We start from the raw sequence: 22,358 nt of genomic DNA, 5'->3' as shown, positions 1-22,358 counted from the left end.
ACATCATGAACTACTAATATTACACACACAGTCTAGAACAGATCTCTATCAAAAGTAACTTTTTTCTGTCGTAAAAATACTCTACTTTTCTAAGTGTGTGTGTGTGTGTGTGTGTGTGTGTGTGTGTGTGTGTGTGTGTGTGTGTGTGTGTGTGTGTGTAATGTAGACAACAAAATAACTAAGCTGGGTGGTGGTTTCTCGTGAATGAAACCCACGTGATCAAGAGGACAGCAATCAAAAGGTTCAAGGTTAAATGTAGCTTTTATGACATATGGATGAGTCATACATGTAGCCTATGGATATGAGATAACACCAATGTTTAATGACATAACCCTGAACTATTTCATTTCCAGATTGCTGTTCCCTTGACTATTTATGAATAAAACAATTACCATTTTATATTTTGTCGGGGTGTACATGCTGAATTTTATCATGGTGTTGTATTCATCAGTGTTAACTCAGAATTGGGCAGTTGTTTCATTGAAGGACATGCATCACTGTTAGAAAGTAGCAGCGTTGGTAATTCGACAGTATCATGGAATCCTTAGTGGTTGTAATTGTAATTGATTTGTCATTGAACAGGAGGACAATAATTGCCTGTCTTACCAACAGGATTCATCTCTGATTTCTGCTGTCCTCTATAAACATGTCATATAATAATATATGCCATTTAGGGGATGCTTTTATCCAAAGTTACCTACAGTAATGAGTGCATACATTTTACGTATGGGTGTCCCCAGGAATCAAACACACAACCCTGGCGGTGCAAGCATCATGCTGTACCAACTGAGCCACACACGTCACAAATTACCACCTCGCTCCGCTCCCTTCCCAATCCAAACCTCACCCCCTTTCCTCTATCCCTAGTATATCTCTTGTCCTCATGAGAAATGGTATGAACAACTACAGCAGATAAAAAAGTGGGAGGGGTTTGGTTCTGTTGAGGGGCAGACTGAGTCCACGAACCAGTAGAAGGTCACTGATTGGATGCCTCTAATGAAATGGCTGATGATGGACAGCATGGCGGCATGGTTTGATTGAACCGCCACATCCCTTAAGTTGACCGCAACATAACCAAACCACCCTGACCGAGGAAAGACCACATTTGGACCATAGACATGGATTGTAGTCTTTTGGGGTTTAGGGTGTCATAGCTAGAGGGGTGGTCGAATTCTCATGACCCCGACTGACCTCTTGACCAATCAGTTTGCATTCTGACAATGAGGTCAGAGTTGAACCTATCTAACAGCCAATAAGAAGAGGAATAGGGGTTAGAGGTCAGTAATGGTTCACAGACAGGGAGGAGGGCGTTCAACACATTTAGTTTGATGGTACAGATCACAGTCCATCGGCATGGACTAGCACTGCAGCGGATGACGATTGGTTGATTGGATGACTGACCGGATGCTGGGCAGTTTCCTTGGGTATTCCCAGCGTTCTTACCACAACGGATATCCTGACGCGCTTGGGTGGCCTCCTGAAATCCGGAGTCGCAGAGCTCGATGCAGTGCCCTTTATGTTGATGTTGACATTGTTGTTCTTCCAGCAGCGAAAGACAAGAACAACGTTAACACAACGCCTCCGCAAAGTGGGGCAAATGCTCACCCCACCACTCTAAGAAACAGACACTCAAGTCTCCCAACCCAAGTGGTGGTGTGGGGGCATGAGTTGGTGGTGTCACTCAGAGAAAGTGGAGAGCAGGACTGGGCAGGAAGGGGTTATGTGTCGGAGAGAGTTGGGCGATTCTGAGCTTGGAGGAGAGAATCGGAAGAGTGTGTAGGAAGTAAGGGTGTGTAGGTTAAAACAGGTGTCTCACCTCCAGGCCTTCTGTCTCAGGGTTGACACAGAAGAGATTCTTTAAGGTGTTGCCAGAGTGGTCCTGGGGACCTGAGAAAGGGAGAGAAGAGAGAGAGACTATTGAAGTTGCTCTAAGTAAATAAAAAATAACTTAGTTGTTTAATCATTCTTTAAAGTCTAAGCTGTTTTATGAAATGGATGGATCATTTAGCCATTTGATTTAGAATTTTAGGTAGAAAAATAAATACAATTATTTGATAAAATATTGAATTTAGCCATTACTACAATAGCTCAGAGAAACGCAATGAATAACACATTCATAAATGGCAAAAAAGACAGTCAAAAAATAAATCATAAGAAACAAGGTTTTGAAGGGTTTGTCCTATATCTCGGAGATATAAGAAAGCTAAGGAATTATTATTATTATAATTTTTTTTAACACATATTTAACCCCTTTTTTGGATAGGCACAACAGTAACTTCATCCTTCCATAAAAAAATGTAAACTGGTGCCGGTTTCTTCAGACAAGTCCCGTGACACTTGTCGTAGAGCAAAATGGAGAACACCATCCTTTCCACAGTGGGGTCACATTAGTTTGTATCCAAAACAACTACAAACAGAAGCTGGCACATTGACTGTACCGACTTCAGACGAGTACCCTGACACTTGGGTCATAGAGCAGATACCATATTGTGTTCGTGAGAGACACCCCTTTCCATATAGTGGTCATAATCGTTTGTAGGTCAAACCGTTCGGGAGCTACAGACGTTTTCGTGAGAAGACAGATTTTCGGGATGTCTCATGGTCTGACAAACACCGCTCTGTCACCTTTCACCGTTGATGCGGTAGCGGGATAATGGCGGATGCAGTGGATTGAGACGCAGCCAATATCTCTAGTTTAAACTGACATATTTTAAATGGGGATTTTTTTATTATGTTACTTGTTACCAGTGCATCAATCGACTCTAGGGGGTTAAGGTCTGACCGAGGGTGTGTGTGTTTGTTCTTACTTGTGGGCATGGGTATCTCAGGAGGGCGGTCCACCACAGAGGGTCTCTTCAGGGCCGGCTTCAGTGGCTTCATGGAGGGGGTAGGGGTGGAACTGAAGGAAGACTCCTCTGTGGAGATCTACACACACACACACTCGCGTTACTTTATACTCTGAATACATATAATCAATAGTACAGTATATGCTGCACCTACACTACCATTCAAAAGTTTGGGGTCACTTAGAAATGTCCATGTTTATGAAAGAAAAGCAAATGTTTTTGTCCATTAAAATAACATCAAATTGATCAGAAATCCAGTGTAGACATTGTTAATGTTGTAAATGACTATTGTAGCTGGAAACGGCAGATTTTTAATGGAATATCTACATAGGCGTACAGAAGGCCATTTTCAGCAATCATCGCTCCTGTGTTCCAAAGGCACGTTGTGTTAGCTAATCCAAGTTTATCATTTTAAAAGGCTTATTGATCATCAGAAAACCCTTTTGCAATTATGTTAGCACATCTGAAAACTGTTGTCCTGATTAAAGAAGCAATAAAACTGGCCTTCTTTAGACTAGTTGAGTATCTGGAGCATCAGCATTTGTGGGTACGATTACAGGCTCAAAATGGCCAGAAACAAAGACCTTTCTTCTGAAACTCGACAGTCTATTCTTGTTCTGAGAAATGAAGGCTATTCCATGCGAGAAATTCACATCTCATCTTTACCAAAACATTCTCTTTGATTTGGATATTTTCCACACAACGTGCAATGTATAAACATCACGCATATACTGGGAAAACTCTTAAAGGTACAATGTTTTCATAATAACGTCATTTGTTAACTTTTAATAATGAAACAAAAATTACATACATTTTCATATTCCATCTATCGTCATGACCACCATTGTGGCTGACGGAAACCATTGTTCCAAAGTCCCTGTATTGCATGTTTAATGTTCTGAGGCCAGTTCTCCATAGTGAGGACAAAGGAATTTCTCTGTGGCCTAAGAATATCATGGGCGTGAGGGTCATAAAACCCCCACATCTTCAGACCCCTAGATCTCTCCTCCTCTGTTGGGGGTTGAGAGATACCCTGTAGGATTGTGGTCTCCTGTGACCTGACCTGATCAGGACAGTCATGACAACAGCAAAACAAGTCCTATACTGACAAAACCTGAAAGGCAGCTCAGCAAGGAAGAAGCCACTGCTCCAAAACCGCCATAAAAAAGCCAGGCTATGGTTTGCAACTGCACATGGGGATAAAGATCATACTTTTTGGAGAAATGTCCTCTGGTCTGATGAAACAAAAATAGAACTGTTTGGCCATAATGACCATCGTTATGTTTGGAGGAAAAAGGGGGATGCTCGCAAGCCGAAGAACACAATCCCAACCGTGAAGCACGGGGGTGGCAGCATCATGTTGTGGTGGTGCTTTGCTGCAGGAGGGACTGGTGCACTTCACAAAATAAATGGCATCATGAGGGAAAATTATGTGGATATATTGAAGCAACATCTCAAGACATCAGTCAGGATGTTAAAGCTTGGTCACAAATGGGTCTTCCAAATGGACAATGCATTCTTCCAACGTTGTGGCAAAATGGCTTAAGGACAACGAAGTCAAGGTATTGGAGTGGCCATCACAAAGCCCTGACCTCAATCCCATAGAAAATTTGTGGGCAGAACTGAAAAAGCGTGTGCGAGCAAGGAGGCCTACAAACCTGACTCAGTTACACCAGCTCTGTCAGGAGGAATGGGCCAAAACTCACCCAATTTACTGTGGGAAGCTTGTGGAAGGCTACCTGAAACGTTTTACCCAAATTAAACAATTTAAAGGCAATGCTACCAAATACTAATTGAGTGTATTTAAACTTCTGACCCACTGGGAATGTGATGAAACAAATAAAAGCTGAAATAAATAATTCTCTCTACTTTTATTCTGACATTTCACATCTTAAAATAAAGTGGTGATCCTAACTGACCTAAGACAGAGAGTTTTAACTAGGATTAAATGTCAGGAATTGTTAAAAACTGAGTTTAAATGTATTTGGCTAAGGTGTATGTAAACTTCCAACTTCAACTGTATGTAATGAATATTGATATGTGTGGTCGTAACATGATTTTGTGACATACCACAACAATATCGTGACCGTATCAAGTGTCCATGCATCTGTTTATGTACTGCACATGTGCACCTCACTCAGGTTTCAACTCAGGCTTTTGTCTACTTTTACTTCACTACATAAGTATAGAAAATAATGTACTTTTTACTCAATACATTTTCCTTCACACCCAAAAGTTCTTGTTACATTTTGACAGGAAGATTGTCCAATTCACACACTTATCAAGAGAACATCCCCAGTCATCCCTACAGCCTCTGATCTGGCAGACTCACTAAACACAAATGCTTCGTTTGTAAATTATGTCTGAGTGTTGTTGTGTCCACCTGGCTATCGTCAATCAAAAATATAAAAAATAAAGAATTGTGCCGTCGGGTTTAATATAAGGAAATTGAAATGATTTATACTTTTACTCTAGGACAATTTACTACTTTTTCCACCACTGGCGGTGGGTTATGGCATTTATTTCACATGACCCATCAATTTAGACAATTGCGTCTGGGTAAGTGTCTAATGTTTATAAAACATTTGATCATCTGGACACTATGTTTACCTGGAATTGTTACTTTATTGTAGGCTACTACCACTTTTAGTGGAATCATCAGCATACATGGACACACAGGCTGTTTAATGCCAATGGCAGGTCATTGGTGAAAATAGAAAAGAGTAGCGGGCTTAGAGAACTTCCCTGCGGTATACCACACTTTAATGGAAGCTTCTCTGTCAAACATGTAAAGAAAAACACTAATATATATATATATATATATATACACACACACCCCTTCAAAATGAGTGGATTTGACTATTTCTGCCATACCCATTGCTGACAGGTGTATAAAAATCGAGCACAAAGCCATGCAATCTCCATAGACAAACATTGGCAGTAGAATGGCCTTACGGAAGAACTCAGTGACTTTCAACGTGGCACCGTCAGGATACTACAATTCCAACAAGTCAGTTTGTCAAATTTCTGCCTTGCTAGAGCTGCCTCGGTCAACTGTAAGTGCTGTTATTGTGAAGTGGTAGGCGAAGTGGTAGGCCACACAAGCTCACAGAACGGGACTGCCGAGTGCTGAAATACATAGCGCGTAAAAATCGCCTGTCTTCAGTTGCAACACTTACTAGAGGTCGACCGATTAATCGGAATGGCCGATTAATTATGGCCGATTTCAAGTTTTCATAACAATTGGTAATCGGTATTTTTGGCCACCGATTTGCCGATATAAAAAAATATATATATATTTTTTTTAGATAAATATTGTTTTACCAGGCAAGTCAGTTAAGAACACATTCCAATGACGGTCTAGGAACGGTGGGTTAACTGCCTTGTTCAGGGGCAGAACGACAGATTTTTACCTTGTCAGCTTGGGGATGCAACCTTACGGTTAACTAGTCCAACGCCCTAACCACCTGCTTTACATTGCACTCCACGAGGAGCCTGCCTGTTATGCGAATGCAGTAAGAAGCCAAGGTAAGTTGCTAGCTAGCATTAAACTTATCTTATAAAAACAATCAATCAATCATAATCACTAGTTAACTACACATGTTTGATGATATTACTAGTTTATCTAGCCTGTCCTGCGTTGCATATAATCGATGCGGTGCGCATTCGCGAAAAAGGTCTGTCGTTGCTCCAACTTGTACCTAACCATAAACATCAATGTCTTTCTTAAAATCAATACACAAGTATATATTTTTAAACCTGCATCTTTAGTTAATATTGCCTGCTAACATGAATTTCTTTTAACTATGGAAAATGTGTCACCTCTGCAACAGAGTCAGGGTATATGCAGCCGTTTGGGCCGCCTGGCTCGTTGAGAACTGTGAGGACCATTTCTTCCTAACAAAGACAGCCGACTTCGCCAAACGGGGGATGATTTAACAAAAGCGCATTTGCAAAAAAAGCACAATCGTTGCACGACTGTACCTAATCATAAACATCAACGCCTTTCTTAAAATCAATACACAGAAGTATATATTTTTAAACCTGCTTTTAGCTAAAAGAAATCCAGGTTAGCAGGCAATATTAACCAGGTGAAATTCTCACTTCTCTTCCGTTCATTGCACGCAGAGTCAGGGTATATGAAACAGTTTGGGCTGCCTGGCTCGTTGCGAACTAATTTGCCAGAATTTTATGTAATTATGACATAACATTGAAGGTTGTGCAATGTAACAGGAACATTCAGACTTATGGATGCCACCCATTAGGTAAAATACGAAACGGTTCCGTATTTCACTGAAAGAATAAACGTGATAGTTTCCGGATTCGACCATATTAATGACCTAAGGCTCGTATTTCTGTGTGTTATTATGTTATAATTAAGTCTATGATTTGATAGAGCAGTCTGACTGAGCGATGGTAGGCAGCAGCAGGCTCGTAAGCATTCATTCAAAATAGCACTTTCGTGCGTTTTGCCAGAAGCCCTTCGCAATGCATTGCGCTGTTTATGACTTCAAGCCTATCAACTCCCAAGATTAGGCTGGTGTAACCGATATGAAATGGCTAGCTAGTTAGACGGGTGCGCGCTAATAGCGTTTCAAACGTCACTCGCTCTGAGACTTGGAGTAGTTGCTCCCCTTGCTCTGCATGGGTAACGCTGCTTCGAGGGTGGCTGTTGTCGATGTGTTCCTGGTTCGAGCCCAGGTTGGAGCGAGGAGAGGGACGAAAGCCATACTGTTACACTGGCAATACTAAAGTGCCTATAAGAACATCCAATAGTCAAAGGTATATGAAATACAAATCGTATAGAGAGAAATAGTCCTATAATTCCTAAAATAACTACAACCTAAAACTTCTTACCTGGGAATATTGAAGACTCATGTTAAAAGGAACCACCAGCTTTCATATGTTCTCATGTTCTGAGCAAGGAACTTAAACGTTAGCTTTCTTACATGGCACATAATGCACTTTTACTTTCTTCTCCAACACTTTGTTTTTGCATTAATTGAACATGTTTCATTATTTATTTGAGGCTAAATTGATTTTATTGATGTATTATATTAAGTTAAAATAAGTGTTAATTCAGTATTGTTTTAATTGTCATTATTACACAAAAAAGGGGGGGGGGGGGGGGGGAAATCGGCCGATTAATCGGCATCGGCTGTTTTGGTCCCCCAATAATCGGCATCGGCGTTGAAAAATCATAAATCGGTCGATCTCTAACACTTACTACCGAGTTCCAAACTGCCTTTGGAAGCAACTTCAGCACAAGAACTGTCAAATCGGGAGCTTCTCGAAATGGGTTTTCATGGCCAAACAGCCGCACACAAGCCTAAAATAACCATGTGCAATGCCAAGCGTCGGCTGGAGTGGTGTAAAGTTTGCCACCATTGGTCTCAGTGGAAACGCATTCTCTGGAGTGATGAATCACACTTCACCATCTGGAAGTCCGACAAATTAATCAGGGTTTGGTGGATGCCAGGAATACGCTACCTGCCCCAAAGCATAATGCCAACTGTAAAGTTTGGTAGAGGATGAATAATGGTATGGGCCATTTTTCATGGTTCGCCTAGGCCCCTTAGTTCCATTGAGGGGAAAACTTAATGCTACAGCATACAATGACATTCTAGATGATTCTGTGCTTCCAACTTCGTGGAAACAGTTTGGGGAAGTCCTTTTCCTGTTTCAGCATGACAATGCCCCTGTGCACAAAGCGAGGTCGATACAGAAATGGTTTGTCGAGATTGATGTGGAAGAACTTGACTGGCCTGCACAGAGCCCTGACCTCAACCCCATCGAACACCTTTAGGATGAATTAGAACGCCAACTGCGAGCCAGGCCTAATCGCTCAACTTCAGTGCCCAACCTCACTAATGCTCTTGTGGCTGAATAGAAGCAAGTCCCCGCAGCAATGTTCCAACATCTAGTGAAAAGCCTTCCCAGAAGAGTGGAGGCTGTTATAGCAGTAAAGGGGGGGGACCAACTCCATATTAATGCACCTGATTTTGGAATGAGATGTTTGACGAGCAGGTGTCCACACACTTGGTCATGTAGTGTAGCTCTGAATCCACAATATGGCAGAGGTTTAAAAGCCATAACACATAAGTTCTTTCAACAACAGGTTATGGTCAATAATATCAAAGGCTGCACTGAAATCTAACAGTACGGCTCCCACAACTTGGGCCAACTCTTTTCTCTGTATACATCAATGATGTCGCTCTTGCTGCTGGTGAATCTCGGATCCACCTCTACGCAGACGACACCATTCTGTATACTTCTGGCCCTTCTTTGGACACTGTGTTAACAACCCTCCAGACGAGCTTCAATGCCATACAACTCTCCTTCCGTGGTCTCCAACTGCTCCTAAATACAAGTAAAACTAAATGCATGCTCTTCAACCGATCACTGCCTGCACCTGCCCGCCTGTCCTGCATCACTACTCTGGACGGTTCTGACTTAGAATTTGTGGATAACTACAAATACCTAGGTGTCTGGTTAGACTGTAAACTCTCCTTCCAGACTCACATCAATCATCTCCAATCCAAAGTTAAATCTAGAATTGGCTTCCTATTTCGCAACAAAGCATCCTTCACTCATGCTGCCAAACATACCCTCGTAAAACTGACCATCCTACCAATCCTCGACTTCGGCGATGTCATTTACAAAATAGCCTCCAATACCCTACTCAACAAGCTGGATGCAGTCTATCACAGTGCCATCCGTTTTGTCACCAAAGCCCCATATACTACCCACCACTGCGACCTGTACGCTCTCGTTGGCTGGCCTTGGCTTCATAATCGTCGCCAAACACATTGGTTCCAGGTCATCTACAAGACCCTGCTAGGTAAAGTCCCCCCTTACCTCCGCTCACTGGTCACCATAGCAGCACCCACCTGTAGCACGCGCTCCAGCAGGTATATCTCACTGGTCACCCCCAAAGCCAATTCTTCCTTTGGCCGCCTCTCCTTCCAGTTCTCTGCTGCCAATGACTGGAACGAACTACAAAAATCTCTGAAACTGGAAACACTTATCTCCCTCACTAGCTTTAAGCACCAGCTATCAGAGCAGCTCCCAGATCACTGCACCTGTACATAGTCCATCTATAATTTAGCCCAAACTACTACCTCTTCCCCTACTGTATTTATTTATTTTATTTATTATTTTGCTCCTTTGCACCATATTATTTATATTTTAACTTTGAACTTTCTTCAAATTATAATTCTACCATTCCAGTGTTTTACTTGCTATACTTTATTTACTTTGCCACCATGGCCTTTTTTTTGCCTTTACCTCCGTTATCTCACATCATTTGCTCACATTGTATATAGTCTTATTTCTGTCTACTGTATCATTGATTGTATGTTGTTTTACTCCATGTGTAACTCTGTTTTTGTATGTTGTTGAACTGCTTTGCGTTATCTTGGCCAGGTCGCAATTGTAAATGAGAACTTGTTCTTAACTTGCCTACCTGGTTAAATAAAGGTGAAATAAATGAAATAAAATAAACAACCGCCTTATTATCAATTTCTTTCAACCAATCATCAGTCATTTGTGTCAGTGCAGTACATGCTGAGTGCCCTTCTCTATAAGCATGCTGGAAGTCTGTAGTTAATTTGTTTACAGAGAAATAGCATTGTATTTGGTCAAAACATTTTTCCAACACTATGCCAAGAGCTGGCAGCAAGCTGATAGGTTGGCTGTTAGAACCAGTAAAAGCCGCTTTACCAGTCTTGGGTAGTGGAATGACTTTGGCTTCCCTCCAGGCCTGGGGGCAAACACTTTCCTCTAGGCTTAGATTAAAGATATGACAGGTAGGAGTGGCTATAGAGGCAGTAGCTCCTCAGTAGCTTTCCATCTAAGTTGTCAATGCCAAGAGGTTTGTCATTATTGATCTATAACAATACTTTTTCCACCTCTCCCACACTAACTTTACAAAATGAAAACACATTTTTTTCTATCATTATTTGTTCTTAGAGAGAGAGAAAGAGAGTGTGAGAGAGCTAAATGAGTGTGATGAATAGCTGGATATCCAAACCCTGCCGTCCTGGGGGGAAAAGCACCTTGTCCCTTCCCCTTCTTCTCCTCCCCCACCCGGCCTGCTGTGAATGGCTGAGTAGCACCCCACTAGCCTGGGGCAGGGTGCGGGGGTGGCGCAGGGAGGAGAAACCAGATCAGTATTCTGAATACAGCAGTGCTAGCCCCCAAAACAAAGTTAGACATTGGCAGCCTCATAATCCCAATTTCAGCTCTGTGCGCCAGTGCTCACAAACACAACCGGACACACGGGCGACAAACTCTCTCTCTCCTTCTCTGTCATCGTCCCCTCTCTGTCGGTCCCTCTTATCTGTTTCTCTCAATCTGTCTCTTTCTCCTTCTGCTTCTCTCGCTCTCTGTCTCTCTCCCTCTCCTTCTCTCCTACTCCCCCTTTCAGACTCCATCTCACTCCGTCTCTTATTGATGGGACAATAAAATCTTCTCACATATAAATCATGGGACTAGAACGGTTTAATATTATTTTATTTTTCCTCTCATATTGGTTGTCAAATGGAGCCAGTGAAGCAGATGGAACCAAATACTACAGTATTCACTATGGTTCTGGCTCTCCTGAGTCTCTGTGCTGACCTGGTAGTGAAGCTGATGGAGCCAGATACTACAGTATTCACTATGGTTCTGGCTCTCCTGAGTCTCTGTGCTGACCTGGTAGTGAAGCTGATGGAGCCAGATACTACAGTATTCACTATGGTTCTGGCTCTCCTGAGTCTCTGTGCTGACCTGGTAGTGAAGCTGATGGAGCCAGATACTACAGTATTCACGATGGTTCTGGCTCTCCTGAGTCTCTGTGCTGACCTGGTAGTGAAGCTGATGGAGCCAGATACTACAGTATTCACTATGGTTCTGGCTCTCCTGAGTCTCTGTGCTGACCTGGTAGTGAAGCTGATGGAGCCAGGTACTACAGTATTCACTATGGTTCTGGCTCTCCTGAGTCTCTGTGCTGACCTGGTAGTGAAGCTGATGGAGCCAGGTACTACAGTATTCACTATGGTTCTGGCTCTCCTGAGTCTCTGTGCTGACCTGGTAGTGAAGCTGATGGAGCCAGATACTACAGTATTCACTATGGTTCTGGCTCTCCTGAGTCTCTGTGCTGACCTGGTAGTGAAGCTGATGGAGCCAGATACTACAGTATTCACTATGGTTCTGGCTCTCCTGAGTCTCTGTGCTGACCTGGTAGTGAAGCTGATGGAGCCAGATACTACAGTATTCACTATGGTTCTGGCTCTCCTGAGTCTCTGTGCTGACCTGGTAGTGAAGCTGATGGAGCCAGATACTACAGTATTCACGATGGTTCTGGCTCTCCTGAGTCTCTGTGCTGACCTGGTAGTGAAGCTGATGGAGCCAGATACTACAGTATTCACTATGGTTCTGGCTCTCCTGAGTCTCTGTGCTGACCTGGTAGTGAAGCTGATGGAGCCAGGTACTACAGTATTCACGATGGTTCTGGCTCTCCTGAGTCTCTGTGCTGACCTGGTAGTGAAGCTGATGGAGCCAGATACTACAGTATTCACGATGGTTCTGGCTCTCCTGAGTCTCTGTGCTGACCTGGTAGTGAAGCTGATGGAGCCAGGTACTACAGTATTCACTATGGTTCTGGCTCCCCTGAGTCTCTGTGCTGACCTGGTAGTGAAGCTGATGGAGCCAGATACTACAGTATTCACTATGGTTCTAGCTCTCCTGAGTCTCTGTGCTGACCTGGTAGTGAAGCTGATGGAGCCAGATACTACAGTATTCACTATGGTTCTAGCTCTCCTGAGTCTCTGTGCTGACCTGGTAGTGAAGCTGATGGAGCCAGGTACTACAGTATTCACGATGGTTCTGGCTCTCCTGAGTCTCTGTGCTGACCTGGTAGTGAAGCTGATGGAGCCAGGTACTACAGTATTCACGATGGTTCTGGCTCTCCTGAGTCTCTGTGCTGACCTGGTAGTGAAGCTGATGGAGCCAGGTACTACAGTATTCACTATGGTTCTGGCTCCCCTGAGTCTCTGTGCTGACCTGGTAGTGAAGCTGATGGAGCCAGATACTACAGTATTCACTATGGTTCTGGCTCCCCTGAGTCTCTGTGCTGACCTGGTAGTGAAGCTGATGGAGCCAGATACTACAGTATTCACGATGGTTCTGGCTCTCCTGTGCTGACCTGGCATCCTATCCTCCTCCACTGATCCAGTCTTCAAGACATTTTGGGTAAGCAACAACTTACACAGCTTTACTGTTAGCTTGGTGTGGTACTGGGGACTCCAGACATGACTGACTTCGTAGTGTGTACTGTTAGCTTGATGTGGTTTGTTAAGACTGTACTTACCTGGAACCGGACCTCCTGGTTAACCCTCTGGAAGCCATCCTCGCTGCCCGGGTGGGAGACCATCGACAGGCGCTTCTTCTCAGCAGTAGCCCGGTCTCTCAGGTACTTCAGCCTCCGTGGCCGGCCCAGCTGTAGGGACAGGAGGGCCTGGAGCTGGGCACGCTCAATAGAACCCAGCAGGATCATCGACTCTGAGGGGGGGATGAGGGAGGAAGAGCGAGAGGGGAGTGAGGGGCAGCATGGAAGACATGGATGGAGAGAAATATGAGATGAGAGAGAAAGTAAGGAGGGAGTGAGGTGGTGAAGAGAGGACAGAGATGATGGGATGAAAGGTAGAGGAGAGAGACAGATGAGAATAAAAGAAGAGGGATGATGGAAGAGAAGAGAAATTGAGAGAGAGGGGCCAGGAGATTAGAGTGAGAGAGGACAGAGTGGGAAGATGGGATGGAGGAGAGGAGAAGAGGTATTTTAGAACAGTAGTTAATGTGCAGACTGCAGGGGACTCCTAACACATGTTGCTGCATTGTGAGTGATGTAACAGAACAGCCAGGCGTCTGTGTACACAACAGGAGGTGTGTATGAGGGGCTGTGTGTGTTTGTTTAAAATAATTGCCCCAGTTAATTGCTTTGGCATCGCTGCACAATTACAGACTTGGCATACTGTATAAGAATATATAACTTGAATGTGTGTGTGGGGAACTTTTATTTGACTGAAAATGTTCTGTGGTGTCTGTAATGTGTGTGTATGCATGTGTGTTTGTGGGTGTGCGTGTGTCTCACCACTGGACTCGAGCAGGGCTAGGGTCTTGAGGTGTCCAGACAGTAGTACATCATGCAGGTCTCTGTAGCAGCAGTTGAGGGTGATGTACATCACATTCCTGATCATGATGTCCTCCACACGAATATTATACTTCCTGAAGGACGATAGGAGAGCAATGTTGTGCTGATATTTTTAATGACTTGGCCAAAGCTGTTGATACGGTCGACCATTCCATTGTTGTTGCCCGGATAAGGAGTATTGGTGTCTCTGTGGGGTCTTTGACCTGGTTTACTAACTACCTCTCTCAAAGAGTGCAGTGTATAAAGTCAGAACATCTGCTGTCTCCAAGGGAGTACCCCAAAGCTCGATCCTAGGCCCCACGCTCTTCTCAATTTACATCAATAACATAGCTCAGGCAGTAGGAAGCTCTCTCATCCATTTACAGCGCCTTTGGAAACTATTCAGACCCCTTGACCTTTTCCAAATTTTGTTAGGTTACAGCCTTATTATAATTGATTAAATCGTTTTTTCTCCTCATCAATCTACACACAATACCCCATAAGGACAAAGCAAAATCAGGTTTTTAGACATTTTTGCTAATTTATAAAAATAAAATATCACATTTACATAGATATTCAGAACCTTTACTCAGTACTTTGTTAACCTGTTAGGGCTAGGGGGCAGTATTTGCACGGCTGGATAAAAAAAATGTACCCGATTTAATCTGGTTACTAATCCTACCCAGTAACTAGAATATGCATATACTTATTATATATGGATAGAAAACACTCTAAAGTTTCTAAAACTGTTTGAATGGTGTCTGTGAGTATAACAGAACTCATTTGGCAGGCAAAACCCTGAGACATTTTCTGACAGGAAGTGGATACCTGATGTGTTGTATTACCTTTAAACCTATGCCATTGAAAAACACAGGGGCTGAGGAATATTTTGGCACTTCCTATTGCTTCCACTAGATGTCACCAGCCTTTACAAAGTGTTTTGAGTCTTCTGGAGGGAGATCTGACCGAACAAGAGCCATGGAACGATGATGGCCCATTAGACACCTGGCGCGCGAGTTCATGTTGGGTACCCTCGTTCCAATATGTTATAAAAGAGAATGCATTCGTCCACCTTGAATATTATTCATGTTCTGGTTAAAAAAGGCCCTAATGATTTATGCTATACAACGTTTGACATGTTTGAACGAACGTAAATATATTTTTTCCCCTCGTTCATGACGAGAAGTCCGGCTGGCTTAGATCATGTGCTAACAAGACGGAGATTTTTGGACATAAATGATGAGCTTTTTTGAACAAAACTACATTCGTTATGGACCTGTGATACCTGGAAGTGACATCTGATGAAGAGAATCAAAGGTAATGGATTATTTACATAGTATTTTCGATTTTAGATCTCCCCAACATGACGTCTAGTCTGTATCGCAACGCGTATTTTTCTGGGCGCAGTGCTCAGATTATTGCAAAGTGTGATTTCCCAGTAAGGTTATTTTTAAATCTGGCAAGTTGATTGCGTTCAAGAGATGTAAATCTATAATTCTTTAAATGACAATATAATATTTTACCAATGTTTTCTAATTTTAATTATTTAATTTGTGGTACTGACTTGACTGCCGGTTATTGGAGGGAAACGATTTCCTCAACATCAATGCCATAGTAAAACGCTGTTTTTGGATATAAATATGAACTTGATAGAACTAAAAATGCATGCATTGTCTAACATAATGTCCTAGGAGTGTCATCTGATGGAGATTGTAAAAGGTTAGTGCATCATTTTAGCTGGTTTTATGGTTTTGGTGACCCTGTCTTTGAATTGACAAAACATTACACACAACTCTTGTAAATGTACTGTCCTAACATACTCTAAATTTATGCTTTCGCCGTAAAACCTTTTTGAAATCGTAAAACGTGGTTAGATTAAGGAGATGTTTATCTTTCAAAGGGTGTAAAATAGTTGTATGTTTGAAAAATTTGAATTTTGACATTTATTTGGATTCAAATTTGCCGCTCTTGAAATGCACCTGCTGTTGATGGAGTGCACCACGGGTGGGACGCTTGCGTCCCACCTAGCCCATAGAGGTTAACCTCTCTTGGGTAGGGGGCAGTATTTTGACGTCCGGATGTAAAGCGTGCCCGTAGTAAACTGCCTGCTACTCAGGCCCAGAAGGTAGGATATGCATATTATTTGCAGATTTAGATAGAAAACACTCTGAAGTTTCTAAAACTATTTGAATGATGTCTGTGAGTATAACATAACTCATATGGCAGGCAAAAACCTGAGAAAAAAATCCAACCAGGAAGTGTGGAAATCTGAGGTTTGTAGTTTTTCAAGTGATTCCCTATCCAATATACAGTGTCTGTGGGGTAATTTTGCACGTTCTAAGGCTTCCACTAGATGTCAACAGTCTTTAGAAGGTCGTTTCATACTTCTACTGTGAATGGGGGAGAGAATAAGAGGTCCTGGAATCAGATGACTGAGAAAATGGCATGAGCTCAGTGGCGCGCGCTCCCGTGAGAGTTAGCTGTGTTCCTTTTCCTTTTTGAAGACAAAGGAATCGTTCGGTTGGAATATTATGGAAGAGTTATGATAAAAACATCCTAAAGATTGATTATATACATCGTTTGACATGTCTCTACGAACTGTAATATAACTTTCTTGACTTTTCGTCTGAACACTGCGCGAGCACAGTGCATTTGGGTGACTCGACTGAATGCGCGAACAAAAAGGAGGTATTTGGACATAAATATGGACTTTATCGAAACAAATGAACATTTATTGTGGAACTGGGATTCCTGGGAGTGCATTCCGATGAAGATCATCAAAGGTAAGTGAATATTTATAATGCTATTTCTGAGTTTTGTTGACTCCACAAAACGGCGGGTTTGGTTTTCTGACTGAGCGCTGTACTCAGATTATTGCAAAGTGTGCTTTCGCTGTAAAGCTTCTTTGAAATCTGACACAGCGGTTGCATTAAGGAGAAGTGTATCTATAATTCTTTGAATAATAGTTGTATATTTTATCAACGTTTATGATGAGTATTTCTGTAAATTGATGTGCTCATTCACCGGAAGTTTTGGGAGGCAAAACATTTCTGAACATTACACGCCAATGTAAAATGGGGTTTTTGGATATAAATATGAACTTTATCGAGCAAAACATACATGTATTGTGTAACATGAAGTCCTATGAGTGCCATTTGATGAAGATCATCAAAGGTTAGTGATTCATTTTAGCTGTATTTCTGGTTTTTGTGACTCCTCTCCTTGCTTGGAAAATGGCTGTGTGGTTTTTCTTGTCTAGGTGCTGTCCTAACATAATCTAATGCTATGCTTTCGCCATTAAGCCTTTTTGAAATCGGACAGTGTGGTTGGATTAACAAGAAGATTATCTTTAAAATGGTGTATAATACTTGTATGTGTGAGAAATTTGAATTATGAGATTTTTGTTGTTTTGAATTTGGCGCTTTGCTATTTCACTGGCTGTTGGCGAGGTGGGACGCTACCGTCCCACATACCCTAGAGAAGTTAAAGCGCCCTTGGTAGTGATTACAGCCTTGAGTCTTCTTGGGTAGGACGCTACAAGGTTGGCACATCTGTATTTCTCCCATTCTTCTCTGCAGATCCTCTCTAGTTCGGTCAGGTTGGACGGGGAGCGTTGCTGCACAGCTATTTTCAGGTCTCTCCAGAGATGTTAGATCAGGTTCCTGTCCGGGCTCTGGCTGGGCCACTCAAGGACATTCAGAGACTTGTCCAGAAGCCACTCCAGCATTTTCTTGGCTGTGTGCTTAGGGTCGTTGTCCTGTTGGAATGTGAACCTTTGTCCCAGTCTGAGGCCTTGAGCATTCTGGAGTAGGTTTTATCAAGGATCTCTCTGTACTTTGCTCCGTTCATATTTCCCTCGATCCTGACTAGTCTCCCAGTCCTGCCTCTGAAAATCATCCCCACAGCATGATGCTACCACCACCATGATTCACCGTAGGGATTGTGCCAAGTATCCTCCAGATGTGACACTTGGCATTCAGGCCAAAGAGTTCAATCTTGGTTTCATCAGACCAGAGAATCTTGTTTCTCATGGTCAGAGTCCTTTAGATGCCAGAGTGACCATTGGGTTCTTGGTCACCTTCCTGACCAAGGCCCTTCTCCCCGGGCGGTCAGCTCTAAGAGTCTTGGTGGTTCTAAACTTCTTCCATTTAAGAATGATGGAGTGTTCTTGGGAACCTTCAATGCTGCAGAGATTTTTTTCGTACCCTTTTCCCAGATCTGTACCTCGACACAATCTTGTCTCGGAGCACTACGGACAATTTTTTCGACATCATGGCTTGGTTTTTACTCTGACATGCACTGTCAACTGTGGGACCTTATATAGAATATATTGAATTTACCACAGGTGGACTCTAATCAAGTTGTAGAAATATCAAGGATGATCAATGGAAACAGGATGCACTTGAGCTCAGTTTCGAGTCTCATAGCAATGGGTCTGAATACTTATGTAAATACGTTTTTTGAATCCATTTTAGAATAAGGCTGTAACGTAACAAAATGTGGAAGAAGTCATGGGGTCTGAATAGTGTATATGCAGATGATACAGTCTAATACTCAGCTGGGGCCTCCCCGGATTTTGTGTTAAACGCTCTACAACAAAGCTTTCTTAGTGTCAAACAAGCTTTCTCTGCCTTTAACCTTGTTCTGAACACCTCCAAAACGAAGGTCATGTGGTTTGGTAAGAAGAATGCCCCTCTCCCTACCGGTGTGATTACTACCTTTGAGGATTTAGAGCTTGAGTTAGTCACCTCATACAAGTACTTGGGAGTATGGCTAGACGGTGCACTGTCCTTCTCTCAGCACATATCAAAGCTGCATTCTAAGGTTAAATATAGACTTGGTTTCCTCTATCGTAATCGCTCCTCTTTCACCCCAGCTGCCAAACTAACCTTGAATCAGATGACCATCCTACCCATGCAAGATTATGGAGACGTAATTTATAGATCAGCAGGTAAGGGTGCTCTTGAGAGGCTAGATGTTCTTTACCATTCAGCCATCAGATTTGCCACCAATGCTCCTTTTAGGACACATCACTGCACTCTATACTCCTCTGTAAACCGGTCATCTCTGTATACCCACTGGTTGATGCTTATTTATAAAACCTCTTAGGCCTCACTCCCCCCTATCTCTTCCTCAGTCCTTTCAGATGTAACTTTGGAACTACATCCTAGTCAGTCCTGGACTTATAGCTACAGAGGTGAGATTGCATCCGTTATAGTCGTACTGTATAGGAGGTGACTGAGTGAGAGAAGGTCCTGCCTCAGCATATTTGTGGTTCTACCCCGGCCAAACTGTACCCTAGACAGGTTTTCTTCCTTCCTTCCTTCCTTCCTGCCAGACAGGCTGAGCGTGCCAACCTCCAACACGACAGCAGCACTAGTTTCCGCTGCAAAGTCCCGCCTGTACCAACCCAGACGCAGGCCAACCCTCTATAAGATCTAAAACCCATATACCTGTTCTGCCCTGTTTCTGTACACCAATACAATAACCCCTTCTGTAGCTTTAAACCAGGGGTCGGCAACAGGCGTATCGCGGACTAAAACCATCCCACAAGTTATTGTTTTGGGCCCCCCAAATCTATTAGCACAAAAAAAATAGATTTTTGTAGGATTTTCATTTTTGGTCAAAAAATAACTTACAAGGAATTCATGAAATTAATCAAATACAATCTCTTTTTGGGCTTAGTTGTGGTCAATTTCTAGTTTCTCTCTCATATATTTATGTAGCTGGAAATGAAATACCACTCTGGAGATGGATTTGTTAAAAGGGGATTCATGCCCCAACATGAAGCGTTGCTTTTCTCAATGTGTGTGTTTGTGAATATGTATGTTTCCCCAGCATTACACAAGCATTCTTATGGCTGTTTGTGGGGGAGGTGGGATGGGTACCAGAATTAATAGGAACACAAACAGCTTGGGGGCCACACTTCCTGCACTCTTTCATCCTACTCCCTGCCTACTCCCTGCCTCTGTCTCTGTCTCTGAGTGCCAGAGACAGAGACAGAGAGGGAGAGAAGCCTTATGTATCATTACACCCATTTCCTGCTCTTTAGCCCTCCACCAGCAACAGCACACACACATTTTGACCATTGTTTTATAAAACCACAGAATGGTTTTAGGTTTTGTAAAAACACCTCTCTCCCAGGTAGAGTTTTCCAGTGTTCAGACTAATGCCCCATTTCCACTGGCACTTAAAAGTAGGGCCAAATTTGAGTTGGTTTGAATGTGATTCTGAAATTCAAGCTGGGTCTGGGGAAACCCGGGCCGGCTCAGACCATTTTAACAACTGGTGCCAGCTCGATTAAAATTTGGGCTGGTGACGCCGTTACTATGCAACCACCAGCTAGCTCCTCTGGGCTTGTTGCTGTTAGCTAGCACATGGATAAGCAGTACTGCAGTAGTCAGACATGACAAGAATTACCACCATAGCTGGATCCATTCATTTTTGCACTACACAAACTTATGAGAACAGTCAGCCCTCGAATGTTTGCTACCAAATCAATCAAATTGATGTATAAAGCCCTTTTTACATCAGCAGGTGTCACAAAGTGCATATACAGTAAGGTGACCAGATTTCTGAAATGAAAACGGGGACATTTCCAGTTTGGCGGTCAATATATAATTAAAATATCCAATGTTATTATCTATGAAATAAAAAAGTGGACAATTCCGGTTTCATGTATTTAGTCTAACAGGCACACTGTGATAGACAGAGAAAACAACTATGTTACAGAAACACTACAGACAAGACAGAACTGTCCGATCTGAACAGCCATTCAGTGGTCCTGGTAGAATAAGAGCAGAAGAGAACATGAGCAAAATTGAAAAAAAAATACACAATAGTATATGTGAAATACTTTACATAATAAAGAAATAAGATAATGATGAGATTGGTAACTACATAATATACTTACACCAACCTAATCTGTATATTTCTCAGAAGAATGTATTTTCTTCAGGATTGCTCTGTCTTTGGCCAGCTTCCCCATGAACTCCTGCCAGGGGAGGTTGAAGTTTGTCTTCACAATAAGCATGGCCTTGATGGTAAGAACAGTGAACCTATTTCTTGCTGCTGTCCATAGATCATTCATTTGGGAGAACACTCTCTCGACTGGTGCATTACCTCCAGGTAAGCACATGACAACAGACTCTAATCTAGCCAGGTTAGTGTGTGGGATGTCATTCTCTTTGAAGTGGCTAACCACCGTGCTCCATCTCTGACTAAGCAGCGTCTCAGATGTTTTCCATTCTTCAAGCGATCCCCCCTTTAGGAACTCTTGCAGGCCTGTAACCTCATCACAAAATGCATCCTCATTGATGGTCACATTGGGGCCTTTTTCCTGCAGTGTGCCTGCTGCCTTCTGGGTCTCTTCATGCAGCCTTTTTAAAAAGGAGACAATGTAAATCTTTTAGATTATCTGTGTGCTTTCCCCATGCTTGCAAGTAGTTCACAGCCATAGTGAAGAATGATAGGGATGTTTTGAGAAAGCTCTCTTTAGACATGGCTCCATTTTCCTCTAGCTCTTTTAGAAGTCCTCTGACCAAAACTGGAATGAAGTTGTCATCACGTCTTGCAGTCAATTTTGCCTCAACGTTTCTCAGAATTGCAGCGGACTCCACAGCACAGCGGTCCTGGCCTCCAAGCATCTTGATCGTGTCACTGAATACGGTCAGGTTTCCATGGACAAAGGCCAGCCAAAGTTCAGTCAGTGGATCTTCGAACATTGTTCACAGGACAACAGGGCATTTGTCTTCAGAAATAAAAAAGGATTTCAATGGCACATACATTTTCAGCACTCTTTCTAGAGCAGGGAGCATGGACATCCAGCGAACATTGCTGTGTCCTAAAATGTTATGGTACTCCTGGCCAACAAACTCACAAATGCCCTTCAGTCTTTCTACTCTGACGGTGAAAATATGAACATATCCAAATATCTTTGTGAGCAGGTACTCAACATCATATCCCAAGCTGTACTGGGCGTGTTATGAATGATGTGGGCAGGACAACCTAAGCCAATCACCTCCCACTGCAGAGCATTTTTAACTTTGGTATGGACATTGACTCTCCCCAGCCTATTCAGTCCTCCGACGTTGGTATTTGTTGTCGACAGAGAATGTTTTCCAGGTTACATTTTTGGATGACCACCAGGACCTCAGCTGCAATTTCCTCTGCTGTTTCTCCATTCAATTCAACAAAATCAAGCAGTTTTGTTTCCACAGATGTGCTGCCATCATATACAGTGAGGGAAAAAAATATTTGATCCCCTGCTGATTTTGTACGTTTGCCCACTGACAAAGAAATGATCAGTCTATAATTTTAATGGTAGGTTTATTTGAACTGTG

At 42.7% G+C, this 22,358-nt stretch overlaps 1 protein-coding gene across 1 annotated transcript in view; it reads right to left on the bottom strand.

Annotated features, from left to right (window-relative positions):
• LOC106613120 (chloride channel protein 2) overlaps nucleotides 1–22,358 on the bottom strand; it is a 204,303-nt gene that overhangs the window by 21,589 nt on the left and 160,356 nt on the right. Inside the window, exons 16-19 of the mRNA XM_045724704.2 lie at nucleotides 13,978–14,111; nucleotides 13,198–13,388; nucleotides 2,808–2,925; nucleotides 1,817–1,887 (exon numbers count right to left, since the gene is read on the bottom strand). Coding sequence (XP_045580660.2) covers nucleotides 1,817–1,887; nucleotides 2,808–2,925; nucleotides 13,198–13,388; nucleotides 13,978–14,111 — 514 coding nt within the window. The remainder of the gene's footprint in view (nucleotides 1–1,816; nucleotides 1,888–2,807; nucleotides 2,926–13,197; nucleotides 13,389–13,977; nucleotides 14,112–22,358) is intronic.

Source organism: Salmo salar, chromosome 09 (genome assembly GCF_965601325.2).
Source record: "Salmo salar chromosome 09, fSalSal1, whole genome shotgun sequence".
NCBI lineage: Eukaryota > Metazoa > Chordata > Actinopteri > Salmoniformes > Salmonidae > Salmo > Salmo salar.
The sequence above is the reverse complement of the archived record's forward strand: the minus strand, read 5'-3'. Positions and strand labels throughout refer to the sequence as shown.